This window comes from Grampus griseus, assembly GCF_964374135.1.
Source record: "Grampus griseus genome assembly, chromosome: 5".
Taxonomy (NCBI): domain Eukaryota; kingdom Metazoa; phylum Chordata; class Mammalia; order Artiodactyla; family Delphinidae; genus Grampus; species Grampus griseus.
In genome coordinates, this window is record NC_138998.1 from 72,767,863 (window position 1) to 72,794,968 (window position 27,106).

Here is a 27,106-nt window from a genome sequence, read left to right on the forward strand (position 1 = left end):
GTGTTACTATTATCATTAGAGTACGTATCAACTATTATCCTTAGAGTACGTATCAAAAGTTTGAGTTATTTCTTCCTCCAGTTTCTTCTGGAGGAAGAAACCTTACAGCAACATAAATATATCGCAGTTGCAACTTCATAGTAATATAGTGTTCAAGTTTCTTAGTATATTTTCCAAATGCGGACAAACACAGAAACAGAGATAATTACAGAATACCAATCATTTAGCTTCTCTGAGAAAATAGAAAGAAGAAAAATCATATTGCTCTTAGTTGCAAACATTCAAATTATTGTCTTGGACTAGAAATCCTAGCCCTGCTCTACCAATACACAAGTCTGTTGGATTTACCCTAACTTCCCATAGAGCGCCGGTTGTCAAAGTGTGGTTCCTAGACTAGCAGCAACAGCATCACATGGGAAATTGTTAGAAATACATATTATTGTGTCTCACCCCAGACCTATAGTATCAGAAATTCTTGGGATAGGGCCTTGCAATCTGTGTCATAACGTACCCTCCACGTCAACCTGATGCATGCTAAAGTTTGATAGGCATTGCCATGGAACATAGAAAATCTCATAGTAATTATATAATTATTTCTAAAACTTCTCTATTAAATTCAGAGCATCAGTTATTTTTAACAGTTCACAAACTAAAGAATTTATCTAAATTCTAAAGTTCCAATTTTGAAGGGCCAATATTTTAAAATCTTTGTGGTTACAACTCTGCATAGGAAGTCCTAGTGCATTGCTTGCTGCTATATGGAAACTTTGTTATATCATTCCCCCACCATACTTATTGTTAAAACTGGAAAACTGCCTTTTGCTTTTTAGAAACCATTGAGTGGTGGGGGAGGAGTAAAGCTTTGATCACAATATAAAAACATTTTATTAAAAGTTTTATTAAATACCTCTTAAAATTTATAATAATCCCTTCCCCCCCAATGTAAAGGAATAAAAATTCCAACAGATACTGAAAAGCAGGCCAGGGAGCATGAGTAAGACTTAGAAAAGTAACCCCTATCGCTTCCCGTTATAATTTTCAGCCTTCCTATTTTAAGATGTGAAGGAAAATCCAGTCCAGTGACACAGCAGGGTATAAGTATACTGTAGTTATATAATCTATAATCCCTATGGATCTTAAAGGTAATATTTAGTAAGAGTCTCTGTCTGAAGAAGTAATTTAATGGTGCTGTATGATATCTTTTATGTATTAAATGGTATCTCTTTAAAAATCCTGATTTTCACTAGCTTAATGGTATTGCCTATTAATCGTATGCCTGTTTTTCAGCATTTTAAAATAGTAATTTATAGTATGATAATGTTTTGTGTAAGTATATTTATGCATGGGCTTTGAATTCAGAGATATCTAGGTTTGAATTTCAATTCATTCACTTACTAACTTTGTGTGACCCATAGGCATGTTTCTTAACCTTCCTAATGGCAGTTTCCTCATCAGGACAATGCCTGCCTCTGTAAGGATATTTTTGTGGATTAAACAAGATTATAGCCATATGGAACAATTAACAAATGTTCTAGTGCTTATATGTGCTCAGCAAAAGTTAGCTTCCTTTCTTTTTCTCCTTTCTTTCCCCTGTTTAATTCAGTGCCATATTTATTTGATAAGAATGTATTTTGTGCCTATGTCTCAGGCACTCTTTTAGGAATGGATATAGGTTTTTTTCCCCGTGTTTTTTTGTTTGTTTTAATATTTATTTGGCTGCACCAGGTCTTATTTGCGGCGCGCTGGATATTCATTGCCACTTGCAAGATATTCATTGCAGCATGCGGGATCTTTTTAGTTGCAGCATGCGGGATCTCTTAGTTGTGGCATGCGGGATCTAGTTCCCCAACCAGGGGTCAAACCTGGGCCCCCTGCATTGAGAGCACGGAGTCTTAACCATTGGACCACCAGGGAAGTCCCTAGTTTTTTAAAATATATATTGTTTTTTTAAATATATATTGAATCTAAAATAAACCAACCCCAGTTTGTTACAAAATGTTTTCAATTTTTTCAGTCTTATTTTACATTTCATTATGGAGTCATAAAATATATATAACAGGATTAAATTGATACATTGTACTGCCATGGTTCTAAACGGACATGTGGCTCCCAATATAGAAGATAAAGATGGTTGATTGGTTACTACTGGTAATTGGTATCATGTTTTCCCAGAGTTTTTTGTTGAAGTCATTTTTTTAATGTATGATTTAGTTTCCTTCTGATTGTACTTTAAAAGTTTCATTTTACTTTGACTTTTTAGATTATCATTTTAAGGATTTCTTTTAAAATTTCTGGAGAAATTCTTTATTTTAGTTATCTTTAGATTTTATATTACTTAAAGTAAGAAGCTATCAAATAAAAATATTATGTTTGGCTGCAAATTTTCCATCATTAATAATTATATTTGTAAAATATATACAATGTCCTTTTTCAAAAAACAGAGTTCTCATCCTTTTTCATTACACAATTTTCACATTTCAAAATAAGGTGACTTTATCATCCCAGTGCAGCATATGTCACCAACAAAAGAAGATTAGAACCCAGGTCTCCAGACTACAAAGATAATTCTCTTAACTAAGTTAAATTAGAGTTCTAAGTTTGATTTAATTTTTCACCCTTCTTGTTAAATTTCTTTAATATTTTTATCATAGCCCAGCTTTAGAAATATGTACCAAAATTTTATCAACCTACATACATTTTTCAGCATCCCACACTCCTAGGATATGTGGAAAACAAAAATGGCGGGGGGAGCTATTTTTCCAAATCATTCAGTATACATTATTGCTTTTCCTGGGTAATATGTATGCAAAGTGGTAAAGCGGTGTGTAGGCCTTCTTAGACTTCAGCATCCTTGATAGCTTTTCCAGTAAGACTTTTTTTTTTTGGTTTATTCAGTGCTCAGTTCCAAACTGACTGCCCTGGAGCCTCTCCAGGCAGTGGACAGAGGGTGGATAGAAGGGCTGGAAAAAATTCAATGTATCATGGTGTTATAGAAATGAGACCTTTACTCTGGCAATAGGAATTCACGTTTCAAAAGCTGATGATTGTCAAGCTCATCTAAAAGACTTTATGAGAATGCAGAAATAGTTGCTGCTTTTTTAAAACTTGGCCATTTCTAAAACAAAATTTGTTTTTGCTCTAAATAGCCTTTCATATTAATAAGCAAAGTATGTAGTTGGTTATTTTTGAATTAGTTCTCTTCTTTAAAATGTGTTGGGAGACAGCATTCCAAGCAGGAGAGTAAAGGGGCAACTGTATCATAGTTTAAATGAAAATATAGAGTGTTGCAATGAAAACTAAAAATCCATTTACCTAGATTTAGTTGTGCTAAAAATAGATGGCATTGCTCTTGTCAGTAATTAAAAGTTAAGTACTAATTTGGGGTTAGGGGGAGCCTCTTGAGATAGTAAAAAAAAAAAATCTCAGGGCTTCCCTGGTGGCGCAGTGGTTGAGAGTCCGCCTGCTGAGGCAGGGGACATGGGTTCGTGCCCCGGTCCGGGAAGATCCCACGTGCCGCAGAGCAGCTGGGCCCGTGAGCCATGGCCACTGAGTCTGCGCTTCCGGAGCCTGTGCTCCGCAACGGGAGAGGCCACAACAGTAAGAGGCCCGCGTACCGCAAAAAAAAAAAAAAAAAAAAAAAAAATCTCAGACAGTTGCTAGAAACATCTTGTTTTAAGTTGTGAAGAAATAATGATCAACAAAAGCATTTACATAAAATCGGTATTTAGCAATTTTACACATATTCTGTAAAATAAAAGTTTGGGATTTGAACATTCAAGTATTAACAATGAGACCAAATTGCTATCCAGTAGGAGGCTAGGAAACTTTGGTCATCATTAGTGAGCTAAAGTATAGAAGATTACCAGTGCGAAGAAGTCCAGGATCAAGGTATCAACATGGTTGCTTCCTTCTGAGGGTCAAGAGAGAAACTGTTCCATGCCTCTGCCCTAGCTTCTGCTGGTTTGCTGGCAGTCTTTAGTGTTCCTTAGCTTTAGAAGCATCACTTTGATCTCTGCCTTCATTGGCATGTGGTGTTTTCCCAGAGAGTGCATGTCAGTGTCCAATTTTCCCCTTGAGGTAACAACATGGATCAATTGGATTAGGATTCACCCTAATGACCTCATTTCAACTTGATTCCCTCTGTAAAGAGCCTGTCTTCAAATAAGGTCATATTCTGAGGTACTGGGGGATTAGAACTGTAACATATCTTTTTGGAAAGACAAAATTCAATCCACAACAAGTGTTAAGTTCAGTTAAAGAGAAATAAAGTTCTAATTTTGCACACCTGAAAAAGAAAAAGATTGCCAGTACGATATTTAAAAACTGCATTAAGACTATAATTGGTTTTGTGGAATGACTGAACTGGAGAATAAAAAGGTTGTTTGAGTATCACTTTGTCTTCATCCTTTTGGTGAATAAAATAACCTGTTATTTTTACCAGTAAATCCTCAATTTGATTTAACAATTACACTATGAAGAAACCATTTCTGGAAAGCTGATTAAAATTTTAAATAGGGTAATGATAATACACTTGGCCATAATTTAAATTCTGCATACATTTTGCAGAGAATTTTACAAGAATGTTAAGTTTTAAACAAGTGCTATTTCATGCTTTTAAAAATAAATTTAGGCTAAGCACTTAAAAAAAGAAAGACAAATACATGTTCAAAGTAAATACTAAGTCAGTAAAGGGATTCCATTGTGAAAGAAGGCTGATGATACATCTCAAGTACTGACAGAAATTAACCCCACCGTAGTAAATTATAAATTCAAAGTTGAAATTCTTTCATTACACTGAAGTTGTCAAAAATTTTTGAATAAACAGTCAACTGAATATTTTCATTTTATGATATTTGTTGAGGATATAATATACCTAATAAGACGTTTCTGTGAAATTAAGTATAAATATGGGCCTGGAAGTAGGTTTAAACATTTCAATAGAGATCAAAAATTAAACCCCATACACTTTAAAAATATTAGCAGTTTATTAGGAATTCTTCCCTTTCTCACTTGTACTAGTAACAAGTTACTGGTCTCAGTATTTTAATCTAGACAATTGGTCAATCTGTATAACTACAACAAAAAAAAATAGGCATTAATCTTTTAATGAAAAAGGAATAATATATAGAAACCCTTAGGTTTTGGAATACATAGAAACTCTTAGATTTCTATATTTTACCTTTTCAGGTTTATATATGCAAGTCTTATATTAATAGTCATATATTTTAAGATGGGAAAACAAGTTACTTCTAACAATTTTTTTTTCTAGTAGCATGTTACTATGTTAAAAAGATTTGACAGTGCATTCATTTAACCTGGTGATCTTCTATTAACAACAAATTAAACCTTATTGTAAAGAAATTCTTTATAGTACCATGGCCAGATTTCCTAATTTTAGGGAAGGCCAGACATGCTGCAGTTAAAGTTTGTTGTGATGAGATTATAATAAATTTGTTCAAAGAGTTTATGAAGTTTTAACTTTTAAGATGCTAGAGAGAAACATAAAAAGATACCACTGTATCATCTAAAAATTTGACTGTTTTGATCATAATCTATACTTTCAATTTTATAACTGATTAAAACCAAGATCTGCCTCATAATAAGGCTCATTTTGGCATCTCTGTAAATGCTGCTGTGTGAAAGTAAAAATAAGGAAAATAAGTTGTGATAGTCACATTCATAACTTTCATTAAAAAATATGTATTCCCTGAATAAGTCATATCAGGTGGTCATCATTCAGTATGAATTCCAATGTTATAAACAAAAATAAGACATTAATGGATTTTCTCTACTTATTTTTAACAGTCTACTTCATTTTTGCTGATTATCAACATCCCTATTATTGAATTCCTGGGCCCTTCTAGTTCACATTGCTTTTGACTTTGGGGATTGTTAATTATAGAGATTGGATCTTATTAAAGTATTTGCTTCACTCAGAAGTCAGATAGGTCAGTGGCACTCCCTCTTAAAACGTGCCTAATCTTTTTTTCTTAGTAATGACACCATTCATGGTGGTCTGAATTTTTATACTCTAATGAAGAAATTAAAATTAGCATCGTGTTGAGATTTTGAAATTTTTTCAGTCCTTGAAGTTTTTGCTACATACCCTATACACTTCCCATTATTTTCTGCCTCTGAGGAATCAAGAGATTTCTTCAAGGTCCTTGCTTTCTGAAAAGGAAGAGCAATCTTATGACAGACCATTTGTTTTTTTCTTTCTGCCTCTCCAACAGGTGGGCAGTGGTCAGAGTCCTGACTCTCCTAGTCCTCCTCTGACCTCACGCCAGCAGGAAGGCAGAGGGCTCCTCGTTACTGCTGGTTAGAGGTGGAAGTCCAGGCTCCCCATAATGTCTCCACTGATCCCACATGATGGGGAGTGGGGCCACATTACCTTCTAGTAGGCATATAAGTCCCGGCTCCTTCCTTGACCCTCTTTGACACCACACCAGTGGAGACTGGTGGGGAGCCACTAAAATGTTAAGTTACAGTTCTGCAAGGGTGGAAGTTTAGGCTCCCAGTTAGCCTTTGTTCCATGGGTGGGATGAGGCCACAATTTTTTTGTGAGATGTTTGGCTGAAGTAGAGTGGTTACTGTCTAAAAGTTTTCTGTCTTGTTAAGTTGCCCCTTTCCTGGTCCTTTGGACAGAGAAAGCAGGCTTTTGTTGGTTTGTTTGTTTGTTTTTGTCTCTTCCCATTGGTGTTTCTGGATTGCCAACTTGGAGATGTCAGCTCCAAGTCTAGGATACATGAGGCAAAAAGAAAACCCAGGGAACTGATCACCATGTCATTCCTTGGGTCTTGAAGTCCTTAGTTGTCTTGTTTTAACCCTTTAGAATCTTATGTTTTTTGGGTTTTTTTTTTTTTGAGGTATGCGGGCCTCTTACTGTTGTGGCCTCTCCCGTTGCGGAGCACAGGCCCCAGACGCGCAGGCTCAGCGGCCATGGCTCACGGGCCCAGCTGCTCCGTGGCATGTGGGATCTTCCCGGGCCGGGGCACAAACCCGTGCCCCCCTGCATCGGCAGACGGACTCTCAACCACTGCACCACCAGGGAAGCCCTAGAATCTTATGTTTGTTTTAGATGTGATTGCCAGGGTTTTTAGTTTAGTAATACGGAAAAGTACATCTGCTTCATCTTCCTGGAAGCAGAAGTCACTGATTGGCATTTAAAATTATATAAATTTACTACCTTTAGTTAAAAACAATTTAAAAAGAATATCCATATATAAGTAATATGACTTTAAAATGAAAAGCATTAGATCTAGTATTCTCATTTCTGACCTTTCTGGGTTGTATAATTAATAGCTAAAATAAAATGATTTTTATTGCATTCTCAACAAAATTTTCATGTCAATGGCATAGTGGTTGAAAGCATAAAGGAAATAACTAAATATAGAGTGTTTTTTGGATTTAAAATTTTGGAGCAAATTTAAAGAGAAAGTTTAAAAAGTGTAACAAACTTTTATCAGCCATCACAGTATCTTCATTTAATGGGCAAATGTTTATGTTCTTTCTCCTTGGTATTTGTTAGCCTGTGGGAAGCACCCTAAACAGTATCATTGGGATTTGTTAAATAGTTACCAAATCATATTTTAAGTTATTACTTTTATATAATTCTTTAGGGACTTGATCTTCCTTAAGAATTTTAGTTTTTATTTCTTACTGTATTATTTCATATTGAATGTGTATTTTAGAAACTTATAATAATTTGTATTTACCATTTCTTTATGTGTTAAAGGATATTATCCCTATAATATTCTTCTGAAGTTTGTATAGCTTAGTGTTAAAAATCTCTTATACAGAATATTTGTCATAATCTCAGGCCCTTTTAACATTCACAACAGTGACTGTTCTCATACAAAGTGATAGTACTGTATATGTGGGTATTGCATAATGGGCTTTATTTGGTAAGGATGATGTCATTGCGTGGGATGGCCTGAAGGAGTTATTAGAAGAACATAAGACTTTTAACTTTTAACTACTAGCATTTCTTAATAAATGCCATACAGTTAAAAACTTTAATTTGTGTTTGGACTGGCTTAGCTTTAGAGATTTAAAGAAATAAGTTCTACTGTTATAATTACAAAGCTGAATAGAATGAAATATCAAACACTTTTTTTTTCCCTGGGAAAGAGAAATGGAGTTAGGAAGGAAAGAGATAATAAACAATTTACATTTTTTTTTACACAGTTATGAAGCTAACTTTTTGAGATTTGGGATTACAGAATACTTTCTGTAGTTTTGGGGTTTTTTTTAAGATTTATTTATTATTTATTTTTCTTTATTTTTGGCTGCTCCGGGTCTTAGTTGCGGCACACGGGATCTTCATTGAGGCATGCAGGATCTTTTGTTGCAACGCACGGGCTTCTCTCTAGTTGTGGCGTGCGGGTTTTCTCTCTCTAGTTGTGATGTGCAGGCTCCAGGGCTCATGGGCCCTGTAGTTGTGGCGTGTGGGTTCCAGAGTGCATGAGCTCTGTAGTCTTGTGGTATGCAGGCTCTCCAGTTGAGGTGTGCAAGCTCAGTAGTTACAGCACATGGGCCTAGTTGCCCCATGGCATGTGGTATCTTAGTTCCCTGACCAGGAATTGAACCTGCACCCCCTGCATTGTAAGGTGGGTTCTTTACCATTGGACCACCAGGGAAGTCCCCAGAATACTTTGAATTTTTGTTTCTTTAATTTCTGTATTATTTGGTTTATTGCCAAGGTATAAGAAACGGCTTTTAGAAAAGTCCGTAATTTTGGAGGAAGATTTTTAACGTACATATCACTAAAAAGAGGCAGATTACATTTATTTTCTACTTTGAGTACTATACATTTTTTATTGTGATAAAATATAGGTAACAAAATTTACCATTTAAATCATTTTTAAGCGTACTGTTCAGTGGCATTGAGTAGATTCACATTGTTGTGCAACCATCACCACTGTATCCATCTGCATAACCTTTTCATCATCCCAGAGTGAAACTATATTAAACAATATCTCTCCATTACCTCTTCTCTCTACGACCGGTAACCATTCTACTTTCTGTCTCTGAATTTGAGTATTCTAGGTGTCTCATATAAGTGGAATCATAGAATATTTATCCTTTTGTGTCTGTTTTGTTTCACTTAACAGTGTTTTCAAGGTTCATCCGTGTTGTAGCATGTATCAGAATTTCATTACTTTTTAAGGCTGAAGAGTATTTTGTTTTATACATATACCACATTTTGTTTATCCATTCATCTGTTAATGGACGTTTGGACTGTTCATTGGGTTGTTTCCACCTTTTGCCTATTGTGAATAACGTAGCTGTAATATTGGTAGACAAATACCTGTTCGAGTCCCTACTTGCAGTTCTTTTGGGTATATACTCAGAAGTGTAGTTGTTGGATCATAAACATAATTTCATGTTTAATTTTTTGAAGAACCACTCTACTGTTTTCTATAGCAATTGTACCACTTTACATTCTCACCAGCAATGCACAGGGGTTCCATTATTCTATATCCTCACCAACTCTTGTTATTTTCTGGCTTTCGCTTTTAATAATGGCCATCCTTGGGCTTCCCTGGTGGCACAGTGGTTAAGAATCTGCCTGCCAATGCAGGGGACACAGGTTCGAGCCCTGGTTGGGGAAGATTCCATATGCTGCGGAGCAACTAAGCCCATGCGCCACAACTACTGAAGCCCGCGCACCTAGAGTCCATGCTCTGCAACAAGAGAAGCCACCGCAATGAGAACCCCTCGCACTGCAACAAAGAATAGCCCCTGCTCGACGCAACTAGAGAAAGCCCACGCACGGCAACAAAGACCCCACGCAGTAAAAAATAAATAAATAAAATTTATTTAAAAAAAAAATAATGGCCATCCTCATTGATATGAAGTGGTATCTCATTGTGGTTTTGATTTGCATTTCCTTAGTGATTAGTGATGTTGAGTGTTTTTCCATGTTCCTTTTAGCCATTTGTATATCTTCTCCGGAAAAATGTCTGTTCAAGTCCTTTGCCCATTTTTCAATTGGGTTGTTTGTTTTTTGGTGTTGAGTGTTAGATATATATATATGTGTGTGTGTGTGTGTGTATAATATTCATTCTGGATATTATTCTATCATTGATTTACCCATTTTATTTTTAATTCATGTTGCAGAGGATTGGTGGTGGTGTGGGTGTAATCTGACCTGGTCTGTAGGTATCTCTCCTATATTTCCTCTACTGCTATTAAGGATCTTTTCTTATGATTTCCTTCATGGAGCCCGCATTTTAAAGATTAATTAATTAATTATCTACCAAACTTTGTTTATTCAGAAATAATTAATTTTCCAATTTTTAATTTAAAAATAGCTGATTAGAGAGTTGATCAGCATGATATATACAGTGTTGGCACACTGAATTAACTTAATTCTAGCAAATAAACTTGACCTTTTAATAAGTCAGATATTGTGTTAGATGCTAAAGACACAAAGCTCTTGGTCTCAAGGAACTTAAAATCTAATGAAGAATTACCCTGCTGTGTGATAATTGCTACACTAGAGTAATAGAAACACAGTGGGCAAATCCTTTGAGTGCCTAGACAAGTCAAGGGAAGTATGAGATTATGCTTGAGATGGCTCTTAAAGGAGGGGCAGGAGTTTACCAGGGTATCAAGAATGAGGAGAGCCCTGGAGTTCAGTGTTACTTCCTTTGAGAGGGTTCCCAGGGTAGATGTTACTGGTATATATGACTCTGAAAAGCTGGGAGGGAAGGAGAGCCAGCCCCTGTGGATGAAAGGGAGAAATTAAGAACATTGTGAGCTGAGCAAACATCCTAAAGATGTCTCACTATATATGTACATTTATGATAATAAGCAATACACAATGGCTAAAACATCTATTTTTTTAAATGAGAGATTTGGCCCCTTTTTCCTGTGTGCTTTAGGTAACCTGCACATGCATAAGAGCTGGAAACACTGAAGAACACTATATGTCAGTAGAAATGAATAAGTACAGTTATTTAAGTTTTAATTTAAAATATTTGCATTAATTGGTTGAATGAATTTAACTTATTTTGGGTGTGATTCAAATAGGTGGTTCCTTTTAATGGAAATGTCACCACATTTTTTCTTCTGATAGCTTACATGAGAATAGGGCGAAGAATAGACAGGTAGAGGAGAGTACGACCTTAGATCTGATGGGTCAAAGGAAATGATCTCAGGCACCTTATTATAAAAGTCAGACACTGGTCTGAAAAAAAAGAAGGGTGCCTCCTGCAGCACTAAGGAGAATCAAGAATGGTGATTGGGCTTCCCTGGTGGCACAGCGGTTGAGAGTCCGCCTGCCGATGCAGGAGACACGGGTTTGTGCCCCGGTCCGGGAGGATCCCACATGCCGCGGAGCGGCTGGGCCCGTGAGCCATGGCCGCTAAGCCTGCGCGTCCAGAGCCTGTGCTCCGCAACAGGAGAGGCCACAACAGTGAGAGGCCCGCGTACCGCAAAAAAAAAAAAAGAAGAAGAATGGTGATTGTAACAGTTTGACTGTATCTGAAAGAAGGGGCAAAATTGAGCAGACTTCTTTAAGAGCAAAGAATGAATTTGTTGAACTAAACACAGAAACACTACTTAGATATTTATAATTATTTTCTTTTAAGAGATTTAATTTATAAAATTATTTAAGTTATTGACAAGTTTTTGTGTTATAAAGAATTAGGGTTTTTTTTTTTCTTTTTGCCAGCTTATGAGGAGTGAGCAATATCATATTAGTAAAATAATTATATTATTTTTCTGGACCTTGTGACCTTCACAGCCTCAAACAGAAATAGGAAGTCAGAAAGTTAGCTGGGAGGAAAATGTCACATCAGTTAAATAAGTGTTTCCCAAAAACTTTTTTCAAGTTTAAGAAGCTACATTACTGTCATCTTTGGGCTCCAGGTTTGTCCCCCGAAAGTAGGAATCAACTACTCCTAATTCATAAAATCATAAAGTTATTGAGCAGTTAATGGGAGAAATAGACTTAAGAAAAAAGTACCTTTTAACATGCTTCTTACCTGAAAAAAAAAAAAGTAAAATAATTGAAAACATCTCAGTGAAAGTGTTAGAGAAAAAGATTCTGAAATGTTCTAGAGCTTAAGATATATATAATAAATGGTAGAGCTAGGGCTGAAGTCTGGCTATATCTTAGGTCTCATTTAAGATAATAGTTTTTCTCTAAATTGCATTGTTTTGGGGTGTAGTTTTGAAAACTTTTATTGGCAGGGTATGTAATGAGCCATATTTCAAGATGAAAGAAAATATTATGAGAATTGGATAACACTTTTAAGGATGGTCTTTGTAAACTCTAAAATTGAGTTTATTTTCCAATATTATCTAAAACCAGAATCCATTCTAGGCATCCATCCATTCATGTTCTTTCCTGTGTGAGCAAAGAGAGTCTTTTAAGTTGGTTGACTTTTTTAATCTTCTCTGCATTATTTGAAAAGGAAAAATATGTAATACATTTGAATGATATGTAAAAATAAGTGAGGGGAGAAAAATTTAATTAGAAAATTACAGGAATATATACACATATGTATGTGTATAAATATATATATGCCCTTTCTTATCAAGATTTAAGATTAATACTTAGTGATCTTTATTGTCATATACCTCTTCAACTAACATGTTTCACTACAGATAGCCACATGTATTTATGGTGATTTAAATCCTTTAGATAACCTCTGTACCTATCATGATATGGCAGGTTATAGTTTTCTTTAATTGTTCTGCCAGAGCAGAACTAGGGTGCCCTTTTCTCCAGCCTTCAATAGCATTTTTTTTTCCACTGCCCTCCAGCCTCCACTAACAGGCACTGGGAGACCCCTTAGGGCCACTGCCTGCTGCCTCATTTTAAGCCAGTGCCAGATGTTTTATTGTTACACACCACTTCCAGGTACCAATTTCTGTTTTGTTTTTCAGTTGCTGTATAACAGACGGCTACAAAGCTTAGTGGCTTACAAAAAAAACCCAACGGTCATTAATTCTGAAACTTCCCTTGGGATTTGTGGTTTTCCCTTTTGCCCCCTACCCCACAAATCTAATGCTACAGATGTTGCTGTTACACGAGGGTGAAAAATAGCTGATTCTAGAACTGGGGCACAGAAGTTGCAAGATAAGCCTGGAACATCTTGCTGTGTCAGAATATAAGGAAATGCTAGGGACTTCCCTGGTGTCTCAGTGGTTAAGAATCCGCCTGCCAATGCAGGGGACATGGGTTCAAGCCCTGGTCCGGGAAGATCCCACATGCCGCTGGGCAACTAAGCCCGTGTACCGCAACTACTGAACCTGCGCTCTAGAGCCCGTGAGCCACAACTGCTGAGCCCGCATGCCACAACTACTGAAGCCCACATGCCTAGAGCCCATGCTCTGCAACAAAGAAAAGCCACTGCAATGAGAAGCCCATGCACTGCAATGAAGAGTAGCCCCCACTCACCACAACTAGAGAAAGCCCATGCACAGCACCAAAGACCCAGTGCAGCCAAAAAATAAATAAATAAAATTAAAAAAAAAAACGAAATGTGAAAAAAAATGAAGATGGCGTATCAAAAAGCTATAGGAGCTAGTTTAAAGGGGAGATCTCCTAATCAGGTCTGGGTCATAATGGATTATAACATTGAATAAAATGAAAATCCATGAGTCTATGCAGCAAACAAGTCAATAAATCAATATACATCTATTTTTTAAAATAGGAAGGTATAAATTAAAAACATTTTGTGCTTCAAAATGGAAAAAAGTTTCAATGTCATTTTTGTTTTTAATAAATTTATTTTTTTGACTTTTGTCTGCGTTGGGTCTTCATTGCTGTGCACGGGCTTTCTCTAGTTGTGGTGAGTGAGGGCTATTCTTTGTTGTGGTGCACAGGCTTCTCATTGTGGTGGCCCCTCCTGTTGCAGAGCACGGGCTCTAGGAGCACGGGCTTCAGTAGTTGTGGCACACAGGCTCAGTAGTTGTGGCTCGCAGGCTCTAGAGCGCAGGCTCAGTAGTTGCGGTGCATGGGCTTAGTTGCTCCGTGGCATGTGGGATCTTCCCAGACCAGGACTCGAACCCGTGTCCCCTGCATTGACAGGCAGATTCCTAACCACTGCGCCACCAGGGAAGCCTCCCGATGTCATTTTTTATATACCTTAACCACTCTTTCTTATGGTTGTAACCTATCTCAGCTTTTTTTTAAATTATAAATACTTATCTATGGTTTGATACACATAATAGTTTTTCCCTCAAGAGTTGGCTTTGATTCATTTTATCTAACGCTTTCTTTTTTGGAAATAAATTTTCAATCCAGGTTATGTAGTATTTTTAAAAAAATCATAAAGGTAAAATTGTGATTTGGTCCTTTATCAGTATATTAATTACGTTATTAGTCTTACCATAGATGAAGCTGTATAAGATGGAGGACAGGATTCTTACTCATTTCTGATTCTGGAGTTTTTGTTTCATTCATTTATTTGATCTTTTTTTTAAATAAATATTTTATTGAGTACCTACTATGTGCTATGTACTATGGCACTACTAAGTGCCAACTATATAGGGTTGAACAAAACAGACATAGTCCCTACTCAGTGAATATTTGCTATGTGAATCTAGAGTGATCATTCTTGTGCACCCCCCATTAATATTAAAGATTCTTTTTACTATTTTTTTAGACTTTTCTCTTTAGACATATTATTTTTAAACTTAAACTAGATCTGAGATGAGTTTAACTTTGAGGGTAACTTTTTTGTAAATTAGGAAAATAATCAGGCATTTGATTGCAAACAAAATGTCTTAAAACTTTTTCCATTGAAATATTTCTTTTAGTTAATTGAAACTTCCATGGTACATTTTTTAGCGAAAATTTTTCTCATATTTTTATCAGGCCAAAATAGGCTTTTTCTGCTTTGTTCAACTGAATAATACATCCAAGGGCTATGCCAGAGTGGTATAGTTGTTGGCTCATATTACTAGCATTAGCAGAAAAGATAATGGCTGGTGCAAGACCAAGGCCACATTCAGGATATGATACATAGAAGTAACTTAATAGCTTAATTGCATAGTTGCTTATTATCCAGTTTGTGGCTGGTTACAATACTTGGCAAATCTCAGTTGAGCTTGCAATCTGGAAAACAGCCTACAACTGACTACACTGACACAGAGATGGAAATTTAGGGGGCTTGTGTGGCAATAACTAGTCTTATCTGTATGTGTGAAAGCAAGTTTACTCTAGTGACACAAAGATACAGTAACCTCTCTGCTTATTTAACCTCACTGAAAGATAAGGAAACTATTTTAAACATTTTAATGTAAATCTTTAAATAAATGTTTTCTACCTTCTTTGCCTTTTAAAAGTAGAGTATACTGAAAGCAATATTCTTTTTGGTGACCAAAGATCATAAATTATTGTATTGTACTCTGTAATATTTTATTGCAGAGTCCAATACCCTGAAATTAGGGGGATGGGTGTTATTTGTTTTTGCTGTATGGCTGTCAGCCTTTTGAAACTGGCTTTATGCGTGTGTGCCTCTTTGCATTTTACAGTATATGAAGTAATTTTCCATGCATTGTTTGATTTGATTCTTAGAACAATTCTAAGAGGCAGTGACAAAGAGATGAAGAGAAACGGAGAGGCCCAAGATATATTTGGACCAAGAAACTGACAATGTTTGTTAATAGAATTAGATTAGGGGAAAAAAAGAAAGGTGTCAGGATGCTTCCAGAATTCTGACTTAAGCAACTGGATAGACAAAAGCATCATGTACTGAGATAGGAAATACTGGAAAAAGAATATATTTGCAAATATATAACATTGGCATTGGCATTGGCATTGTGTGTGAAGTTAGCCCTCAACAGCTAAAAAGTCTTTTTTCCCTCTATGGAGAAACATGAGGTAGTTTCAAAGCATTCAGTTTACATACAAACTCAGGACACTGGCTATAAATGAGAATTTCCTACATCAATTTAGTTACCAGGACAAATATGGTTAAATTTTATATCAGTCTTTATTTCCTTTGTTTGAACTTTAATGATTAATAAAATTGGAAATATCAGTCAGTGGTCTAGCTGAGCCCTTTGCTGTTTTCAACACAATTGAGATTCTGATAGTAAGAAGGAAGGAAAGAGCATAGATATTCAAAGGGCAATGAACTACATTTGTCATAAATAACATGACCTTTTAAAAAGTCCAAATATATTGGGTAATTATGTTAAATATAGAGTGCTTCAGTTAAAAGATTAAGATTGTCAGACAATGAAAAGAAAGCAAAATCTACCTATGTGCTGTTTATAAGAAACACATTCAAAGTGTAATGATCCAGAAAGGTCGAAATTAAAGAATAGGAAAAGGTACTCTGTAGAAATATTGACTGTGTTAGTTTTCTATGCTGTATAACAAGTTACACAAACTTAGCAGCTTAAGGAACTTCATGGTTTCTTTGAATCAGGAGTCTAGGCACAGTTTAGACTAGTCTGCTGCAAGGCTTCAGTCAAGGTGTTGATCAGGCCTGAGTCCTCATCTCGAGGTGTGACGGGGGAAGGATCTGCTTCCAGTCTCCCTCAGGTTGTTGGCAGAATTTATTTCCTTGCAACTGTAGAATTCACAGCAGCTTATTTCTTCAAATTTGGCAACAGAGATAGGACAGATCAGATAGACAGTCCTAACCACAGGAATGACATCACATCATCTTTGCAGTATTCTATTGGTTAGGAGCAAGTTAGTTACTTTTGAAGTCCCACCTACACTCAAGTGGAGGAGGGGGTATTATACAAGGGTGTAAAAAGGGATCATGGGAGTCACATTAAAGTAAGTCCACCAAACCAACCAAAAGAAGAGATCTCAAAGCAAATTACAGTACTGGGAATGGAAGAAGTAACTTAAGAATTATAAAAAGTTTGATTTATCAGGAAGGTAATAATTTAAAATTTGGGGGACTTCCCTGGCGGTCCAGTGGTTAAGACTCCATGCTTCCACTGCAGGGGGCACGGATTTGATCCCTGGTGGGGGAACTAAGATCCCACATGCCACACGGCATGGCCAAAAAAAAAAATTGATAATAATAATAATAATTTAAAATTTTGTAGGTACCTAATAACAAAAGTCCAAAATACATAAAGAAAGGGTTAAAGAATTAAAGAGAGAAATAGATACATAGCAATAAAAATGAAAGACTAATATACCCCTCTCCACATAGCAATAAAAATGAAAGACTAATATACCCCTCTCTCTCAGCAGTTGATAGAAAAAACTGACCAAAAAAAAATCAGTAAGGACGAGCCTTGAACAATGCAGTTAAACAAATGTGACCTAGTAGACATAACTAGAACATTATGCCAATGTAGAATAAATATTCTTGTCAGACTCACATGGAATATGTATAAAAATGGACCATGTGCTGGACCGTAAAGAAAATAAACGAGAAGATTGAAATCACATAAAGCATGTTCTTTTACCATATACAGTTGTTAGAAATCATTAACAAAAAAGATAAGTAGAATATCATTATATGTTCAGAAATTAAGGAATTCATTTCTAACAGAATGAGATGAAATCATAACGGAAATTAGGAAATATTTTCTAATTGAATATTCTAATTAAAAAATGTATATATAAAGACTCATGAGATACAGCTAAGGCAGCACTTAAAGGGAATTTTATAAAAGCTTTAAGTGCATATTTTTGGAAAGAAATAAGTCTAAAAATTATTGAGCTAAGCCTCCATCTCTATAAATTAGGAAAAGAATAGCACAACCCCTCTCCCCCAATGAAAGGAAGATGATAAAGGTAAGAACAGAAATTAACAAAATAAAAACTGTACAATGAATAGGGTTAACAAAGCCAGAATGGATACTTTGAAAACACTAATGATATTTTCAAATCTCTGATGAGATTGCTCAAGAAAGAAATAAGGTACAAAAACCGAAGTCAGAAATGAAAATAGAGCCATCCCCACAGATGCTGTAAACATTAAAAAAATAAAGAAGATATTATGAACAACTTTATGCTAATAAAATGGAAAATTCTGATGAAAATAGCAAACTCCTAGACTGTAATAACTGAAAACTGGTTCAAGAAAATATATATAAAACTTTAATAGTCTTATTAATATTAAAGAAATTCAGTCAATAGTGAAAAATCTTCCTTTAGGGAAAACGTAGGCCCAGGTGGCTTCACCAGTGAATTCTAAGAAGCTTTTAAAATGAAATCATTTGAAAGCTGTATAAATCCTTTCAGTCAATAGAAAAAGAGGGAATACCCCCAAACTAATACATCATGACTAAATTTATTTTATCCCAGGAATACAAGATTTAACATTAGAAAGTAAATTTAATATCATACTGATAGAATAAAGTTTTAATAAGGAAAAAAATCAGTTCTACACGAATGGAATAAATAATAGTGGAATAAAGAGTAAAATTCGATATTAATGTAGTAAAAGATTAAAATCCTATGATCATCTCAATAGATGGAGAAAAAGAGATTGATAAATATGACATTTGTTACTGATAAAAAACTCCTAGCAAACTAGGAATAAAAAGGAATTTCCTTAATCTGATAAACAATATCTACAGAAAACCTTTGAAATTGGGAACAAGACAAGAATACCTTCAATTACTGCTTTTATTCAACATTATACTAGAGGTCCTAGCCAGCACTGTAAGGGAATTAGATGGTAGATAGATAGATAGATAGATAGATAGATAGATAGATAGATAGATACGTACGTACGTACATACGTACGTACGTACGTACATATCAGAAAGGAAGAAACAAGCTTTCATTATTCACAGAACTAGGTAATCATGGATTTGGAGCTATCCAAATGAATCTACAGATAAATTTTATAGACTAATAAAAAGATTTATCAAAGTTGCCAGGTACAAAATCAATATATTGAAATCAATTTTATTTCTATGAGTAACTAATGGTTAGAAAATAAAACTTGAAAAATATATATCATTTATAAAATCTTAAAGACCTGTGAATAAATCAAGTAAAGGTGTCATTTTTTCCCAAATTGATGTTTGATTCAGTGCAATCTCAGTAAAAGTTCGAACAAGTGTTTTTATGAGATATAACAGGCTCATTCTAAAACTTACAAGGAAATGCAAAGGACCTAGAAAGCCAAGACACACTTGAAGAACTACAAAAAGGAAGGAATACCTGTCCTACTAGAAGTGATGTAGGAGTACATCACTCTACTAGATTTCAGGAATCATTGTAAGCTATAGTAATTAAGATTGTGTAATATTGACATAAGAATATATAAGTAGTGCAATGGAACAGATTAGAGAAGCCCCCAAACAGGCCCATACAAATGTAGGCACCTGATATATGACAGGTGTTATAGGGAAATAGTTGGGGGGGGGAGGTGATGATCTTTTCAATAACTGTCACTGGGATAAATGGGTATCCCTGTAGGAAAACATGAAATTGGCCTCCTACCTCACATCATACTAGAAAATAAATTCCTGGTAGATTAAATGTCAGACTCTAAAACCTTTAGAAAAGAATATCTTTGTGACCTTGGAGTAGGGAAGGATTTCTTTTAAAACTGCAAATACCACTAACCATAAAGGAAAGGATTAATGAAACATTTTACTCTATTAAAATTAAAGACTTTCAACAGAAGACACCACAAAGACTGTGAAACTTCAAACTACAGAGTGGGAGAACATATTTGCAACACATATAACTGATAACAGTCTCATATTCAGAATTTATAAAGATGTCCAACAAACCAAAAGACTTGAGCTGGTACTTTACAAAAAGAGAAATCTAGATGGCTAATAAACATATGAAAAGCTGTTGTACCTCATTAATAATCAGGGAAATGAAAATCACAATGAAATGCCACTGTATAAAAATCTTTAAAACATAATAAATATTAAAACATCTCAATAACAAGTATTAGCAAGGATGTGAAGCCACAAGAACTCTTTGTACATTGCTGGTAAATGTGTAAATTGGTACAACCTTTTTGGAAAACAATTTGGCATGCTCTTTTGAAGTTGATGATACATAAATCTTATTACACAGCATTTTCTCTCCTAGTTCAGTGTGTAATCGAAATGTTCATCAGTAGTAGAATGAGTAAATAAATTGTAGCACGTTCATATAGAATAGTATGAAGACAGTGAAAATGAAGGAACTACTGCAGTATGCAACTACATGAATGAATCTCAAATGTTGAGAGAAGGTCACAAAAGAAAACACATAAAGTATGCTTCTACTTTTAGAAAGTTGAGAGGTGTGCTAGGCAGAATTATGTTCCCCCCACCTTAGGATGTAGGGTGTAGGGATTAGTCTACATCCTAATCCCTATAACCTATGAATATGTTGCACTACATGGCAAAGGGGAATTAAGGTTGTTCATCAGCTGTGCTTCAAATAGGAAGATTATCGTTGATTATTTGGGAGCAGGGAGAGATGAGCAAATCAAAGGATCCTTAAAAGTGGAAGAAGGAGGCAGAAGAAGGAGACCCACAGAGATGGCAGCATCAGAAGGACTCCACCTGATATTGCTGACTTGAACATGGAGGAATGGGGCTATGAGCCAAAGAATGTGGACAGACTCTAGAAGCTGGGAAAAAGAAGAAGACAGATTTTCTCCTAGAAGCTCCAGAAAGAATGAAGTTCTGCTGACACTTTTTTTTTAATAAATTTATTTATTTTATTTTATTATTTATTTTTGGCCTCATTGGATGTTCGTTGCTGTGTGTGGGCTTTCTCTAGTTGCGGCGAGTGGGGGCTACTCTTCATTGCGGTGCGTAGGCTTCTCATTGCGGTGGCTTTGCTTGTGGAGCACGGGCTCTAGGCGCCTGGGCTTCAGTAGTTGTGGCACACAGGCTCAGTAGTTGTGGTGCACAGGCTCAGTAGTTGTGGCGCACAGGGTCAGTAGTTGTGGCGCACAGGCTCAGTAGTTGTGGCGCACAGGCTCAGTAGTTGTGGCGCACAGGCTTAGTTGCTCCTTGGCATGTGGGATCTTCCCAGACCAGAGATCAAACCCGTGTCCCGTGCATTGGCAAGCAGATTCTCAACCACTGTGCCACCAGGGAAGTCCCTAAGGAGCAGTTTGTAATTGAAATTAATTTCTTTCATTTCTTCAGTTTTTAAAATCATACTAACAATTTAAATAGGAATTTATAAAATAATTTTTGTTGTATTTTGTATTAAATAAGTTATTTACCATGTGATTCTGTAGGAAACTTTTTTTTTTTAAGGGAGGGCAGCAAGCGTGGGTGACAGTTTACAGCTGCATCTTTTTTTTCTAAGCAGAGGTCTTCTTAGAAGCCCATATGATTTAAATTTATTTATTTATTTATTTATGGCTGTGTTGGGTCTTCATTTCTGTGCGACGGCTTTCTTTAGTTGTGGCAAGCAGGGGCCACTCTTCATTGCGGTGCACGGGCCTCTTACTATCACGGCCTCTCTTGTTGCGGAGCACAGGCTCCAGACGCGCAGGCTCAGTAATTGTGGCTCACGGGCCCAGTTGCTCTGCGGCATGTGGGATCTTCCCAGACCAGGGCTCAAACCCGTGTCCCCTGCATTGGCAGGCAGATTCTCAACCACTGCGCCACCAGAGAAGCCCTGTAGGAAATTTTTATTTGTAAATATTTGATGCCCTCTGTTACCTGGGCTTTAACTTTTTCCTAATGAATACAATATGGGGAGGCATTTTGGTAAGATGGTGGTCTTTCCCAACTTCAATTACTAACTACTACTTCAGAGTGAAGCAACTTGGAGGCTCACAGGCTGGTGGGACCTGTAGGGAATATGTGAGTCTGGGGGATATACTGGGATCCAAATGAAAATAAGAGACAAAAACCTATGGCAGTTATCAAAACTTTTGAGTTCTCAGGAAGAACTGTGCCCCAGAGGGGAAGCTTAGTTCCAGTGCATCATGGAGCTTGCTTCCACTGTTTTGATGTTGAATGCCATTCATGGTACTCTAGCAGCTTGATCTGAGCTCCAAAGATGAGGCAAGCCATGAATTGGCAAAGGAAGATAATTCATTTAAAGGAACTCCAGCAGCCAGAGAGGATGAACACGGATTACATCTAGAAGAAGTGACTTCAATGAAATAGAACTATTCGAAGAGATAGATGACAAGTTTAACAAATAAAACAAAACAGAATGTTCCAGTAATCCCGCTCCTGGGCATATATCCAGAGAAAACTCTAATTCGAAAAGATACATGCATGCACCCCAGTGTGCATAGCAACACTATTTATAATAGCCAAGACATGGAAGCAACATAAATGTCTATTGACAGATGACTGGATAAAGATGTGGTGTGTGTGTATGTATGTATGTGTGCGTGTGTGTGTACACACACACACACACACACACACACACAGTGGAATATTACTCGGCCGTAAAAAAGAATGAAATAATGCCATTGCAACAACATGGATGGACCTAGAGATTATCATACTAAGTGAAGTAAGACAGAGAAAGACAAATATCATATGATATCACTTATATGTGGAATCTAAAAAAGTGATACAAATGAACTTGCTTACAAAACAGAAACAGACTCACAAACGTAGAAAACAAACTTATGGTTACCGAAGGAGAAAGGGGAGAGAAGGGATAAATTAGGAGTTTGAGATTAGCAGATACGAACAGCAAGGTCTTACTATATAGCACAGGGAACTATATTCAATATCCTGTAACAAACTCTAATGGAAAAGAATCTGAAAAAGTATATATATATCAAGTTTTATGAATCACTTTTCTATTCACCAGAAACTAACACAACATTGTAAATCAACTATGCTTCAATTAAAACAAAACAAAACAAAACTAAATTATCCTGAGATTCTCAGGAGAAACAGGGTGACATGCTTCTAATCATAGCATGAAAGAATTAAAAAGTGAGGGGAAAAACTTTTCTATATATTAATTTAAGGAGAGAATGATTACTGTTGAGACTCAGATTCGTGGTTTGGAACATTAAGTGGAAGAGTATATCAAAACAGAAAAAAAATATAAAGAAGGAGAAGGAGCAAATGGAGGAGATGCAACAACTAAAGGTATAATAGAGGAGAATTTCTCTGGTTTAAAGAAGGATTGAAAGAACCAACTGAGTTCTGGACCAGAGTGTTAATTTAAGGGTGGAGGGAGACAAAGAACAAGCTGCTTACAAAGGAAAAATAATCAGATATGTGCTGGACTACTCAGTGTGACACTGGAAACTAGAAGATAGTAAAATAACGTCTACAGATTACCAAGAAAAGAATTGTCTATATATACCTAGCTGAAATATCATTCACTTGTTATGGTGAAAGCAAGGTACTTGCAGATGTGCAGGAATTCAGATCCTCCATCTAGGGGAAGTTAAAGGATTCTCACCAAATAATTCTCAACAGAGAATTTAAGAGGCAGAAGAAGAGAGAAAACAGTAGAGATCAAATGAATCTCACAGTGTATTTAATTAAATCTAAATGGTTAATGATAGAGTGACTGTATTTCAGCATACATCTTTGTCCTCTTCATTTTCTGAAAGTTTGCAGCTGATGGAAAAGCTTGATTTGACTCAGGTTCTGTCCCTTTGGCAAGACCATAAATGATGTTCTGTTCTTCTAATGGGGGGCATATACTTTCTGATTATCTTTTTGTAAAGATAACAGTCATTAATACTCAATTCTGGATCCATTAATTCATTGAGAGTTGCAAAATGCTATATTCTAGCATTATTTTTCATTTATAGCTAGAACACTTATATAAAGATGCTTTCCTTTATCTATTTGGTTACTCAGTGATACAGTTCACATAGGGAAGGCAAGGTAAATGTTTGCTTCCCCCCCCCCCTTTATCAGCTTACAAGGTAATTAATTGGTTCTTTATCATCTTTTGGGGAGGATAAATTCAGTAATATGTGATAGATTTCAATTCGCTGCAATTATTATTATTGTTTTTCGCTGCAATTATTATCTTTATTGAAGCTCAGATTATCTCATCTTTAGCCAGTGGGAGCAAAGATGGTTCCTGAGTGCTTTTGACATGACAGTGATACTTTTTTGTTTTTGCGGTACGCGGGCCTCTCACTGTTGCGGCCTCTCCCGTTGCGGAGCACCGGCTCCGGACGCGCAGGCTCAGCGGCCATGGCTCACGGGCCTAGCTGCTCTGTAAAGAAAGGGGCAATATTTTTTTTTGTTTCGTTTTGCTTCGCTTTTCTGAAAACCTTAGAATGTTGTCTGAGCTTTTGGGAAGGTGGATTTTACGGATCCATTTGTTTTCTAGGATATTTGGTACTTAGCATGATCTGTGATGTAATTTTTAAGCTGGTATTCCTTGCAATTTATGTTACTTGCAAAGAATAATGGTTTTATTTTTTAGTATGTGTAGAGACCCAAAAGGAATCAGCGTTTCCCAGCAACAGGTATAGAGGCATATGTTAAAATGGTTTATTCAATCATTTAATATTTGAATATTTAATCTGGACCAGTCTCCACAATAGGAGCTCTAGGAAATTCAAACAATTATGAAACCTGCTTTTTTATTTAAAATTTCAGTAAAATAAGTTCCAAGGATTGATTTTAAACTTAATTTATTTTTTCTTTCAGATCTGTCACGAAATCGCCTCTCAGAAATTCCCATAGAAGCATGTCACTTCGTTTCTCTTGAGAATCTCAATTTATACCAAAATTGTATTCGGTATATACCAGAGGCAATTCTAAACTTGCAAGCTCTAACGTTCTTAAATATTAGGTAAGGATTTTTTCTTTTTAATTTTTAGTTTTGTGTGATCTTTTCAATTTTCCTCTTCCCTTTCACTAAAATTTACATTGTCTGGGGAATTCCGTGGCGGTCCAGTGGTTAGGACTCCATGCTTCCACTGCAGAGGGCACGGGTTCAATCCCTGGTTGGGAAACTAAGATCCCACATGCCATGCGGCCAAAAAATAAAAATAATAATTAAAAAAAAATTTATATTGTCTGTTTATATCAGCAGTATCTCGACATATTCTTAGACTAAATTAGCAGTATTTTCTATATCCCTCTAGTTTCTCCCTTTGTCTTTGTGTTTGTAATAATTAACAAACTCTAAGAGACATTAGACTAATAGACTTGGAGCAGTCTTGTAGCAGTGGTTTTCCGATTACATTTTCAAGTAAGCTTCATCAAATGAGAATAGTACATCTGAAATTACTTTGTTTGGTTTTTGTGATTACGTATTTTTGTGTACTAAGTTCTGAATATATAAATGCATTTATTCAACTCACCTACTCCATTTTTTCACATCTTACAAGAATTCTTTTGTTATTTTATTTCATTATAAAAGTTATAAATGTTGACTGGAGAAGATAAACAAATGTAGAAAAGTAAAGGAAATTCATCAAAATGTTGTGTCTGAGTTATATAATTATAGGTGAACTTTTACTTTTTTGTAGGCTTTTAGTCAAATTTTTAAATGAGTTTTTCCCCTTCTCATTAAATATCCTTTGGAAATACTTTTATATGTAATCATTTTAATGCACAGTTTATATATTTCTGAAACTCATTTTCCCTCTCGGATATTTATTCTCTCAGTTTTTTCCCATGATCAAAGTAGCACTAGTAGACAGTTTTGTATGTGAATGTCTAATTATTAGATTTTAAAAGTTTTAAAGGCTTATGATCTGTGTTAGTAAAATCATCAAAGATCTTGAAAAGGGGGGGGCAATTGTTACTAAGGATTAAGATGTTAAATCTGCATAAGTAAAATTTTAACTTATTTTTATCCTAATGATAGATGTGTTTTTTACTTTCAGTTCTGATTTGTATATTTTTGTATAAATAAAAATTCCTTACCTATCCTTCAGTTAATATGATATATTTGAAATCACAATCTGTCCCTTATTTCCCATAGAATTATATTTGGGTCGTTTATGTACATTTGGTTATAATAATGTAATGATGAGGGAAGTAAATTACAGACACTTTGTATATAACTCTTTGGAAGGAAGAGGAGAGGATGTTAGTTATCTACCCTATTTTAAAATCATTTTTTCCTATATAAATTTAATAAAATAATAATATGTTTTGTTTATATGGCACTTCATTATTTACAAAGGAGTTTTGTGGTGCAAGAGTCCTGTAAGCCCTGTGATTTACAGGTGAGGAATCTGTGTAGGATGCAGATAAATTAAATGCTGTGCCTAAAAACACAAAAGCTGACAAGTGAGGAAATGAAGACTTGAACTCAAATCTAATATCCTGTTTGTTCCTTGCAAGACTTAACTTTGTTAGTATACTTAGTATAGAATGAGAAAGATGGCAGTTTTTTTCCTTGAGAGGTGGACTCTGACTTTTCTTTTTTTCTACTTACCCATTTAGTCGAAACCAGCTATCAACATTGCCAGTACCCTTGTGTGATTTACCATTGAAAGTCTTAATTGCTAGTAATAACAAATTGGTCTCACTTCCAGAAGAAATTGGACATCTCAGACATTTAACAGAACTTGTAAGTTAATATTTCATTTTTTGATTGTTTTGTATATATGTGTGTGTGTGTGTATATATATATATGCACACACACACACACACACACACACACACACTCTTTTGTGTTTTTGAGTTATTTTCAAGTACTGATAATGAAGTTTTACTGATTGATGAGCTCTCAAGTGCTTCAACACAGAATTAGGAAAGAACTGAAAGTACAAGTCTTATCAAAGTCTAATCAGGTTCTAATGAATATTAAGTGATTTCTGTGTTATTAAACTTTTGAGACATAATTTAATAAAGGGTTTGAATTTTTTAAATTAAATCTTGTTAATAGCATCAATATTCTGATTTTTGGTTAGTGCCTATAGGGAATGGGCAGTACAAAGGTCAGGTTTACTTTTTTACCTTATAGGCTATCTTTAGAACCTAGCTCCCACTCTAAAGTGAGCTTCTTTATATTTTCTAAGAAGCTTAACCTTCACCTACCACTTCTTGTTATTCTTGAGTGCTTTTGTTCTGGGCATGGGAATAAGACTTTTCTTATTTAATCACCACAATAACATTATGAATTGTTATCATCATATTATAGCTGAGGAAACCAGCACTCAAGATAGGTTAAGTAATTTGCCAAAGGTTCCAGAGGTTCCATAACTGAAGTAGAATTTGAAACCAGTCTACCTTAACTCCAGAACCTATGATTCCTATTTCTGAAATGGTCAAA

General features: G+C 35.6%; 1 protein-coding gene across 5 annotated transcripts in view; it reads left to right on the top strand.

Annotated features, from left to right (window-relative positions):
- LRCH3 (leucine rich repeats and calponin homology domain containing 3) overlaps positions 1–27,106 on the top strand; it is a 116,081-nt gene that overhangs the window by 17,624 nt on the left and 71,351 nt on the right. For all 5 annotated transcript variants that reach the window (XM_082654307.1, XM_082654309.1, XM_082654305.1 and 2 more), the window contains exons 2-3: positions 24,523–24,667; positions 26,275–26,401. In XM_082654307.1, the coding sequence (XP_082510433.1) occupies positions 24,523–24,667; positions 26,275–26,401 (272 nt within the window). The remainder of the gene's footprint in view (positions 1–24,522; positions 24,668–26,274; positions 26,402–27,106) is intronic.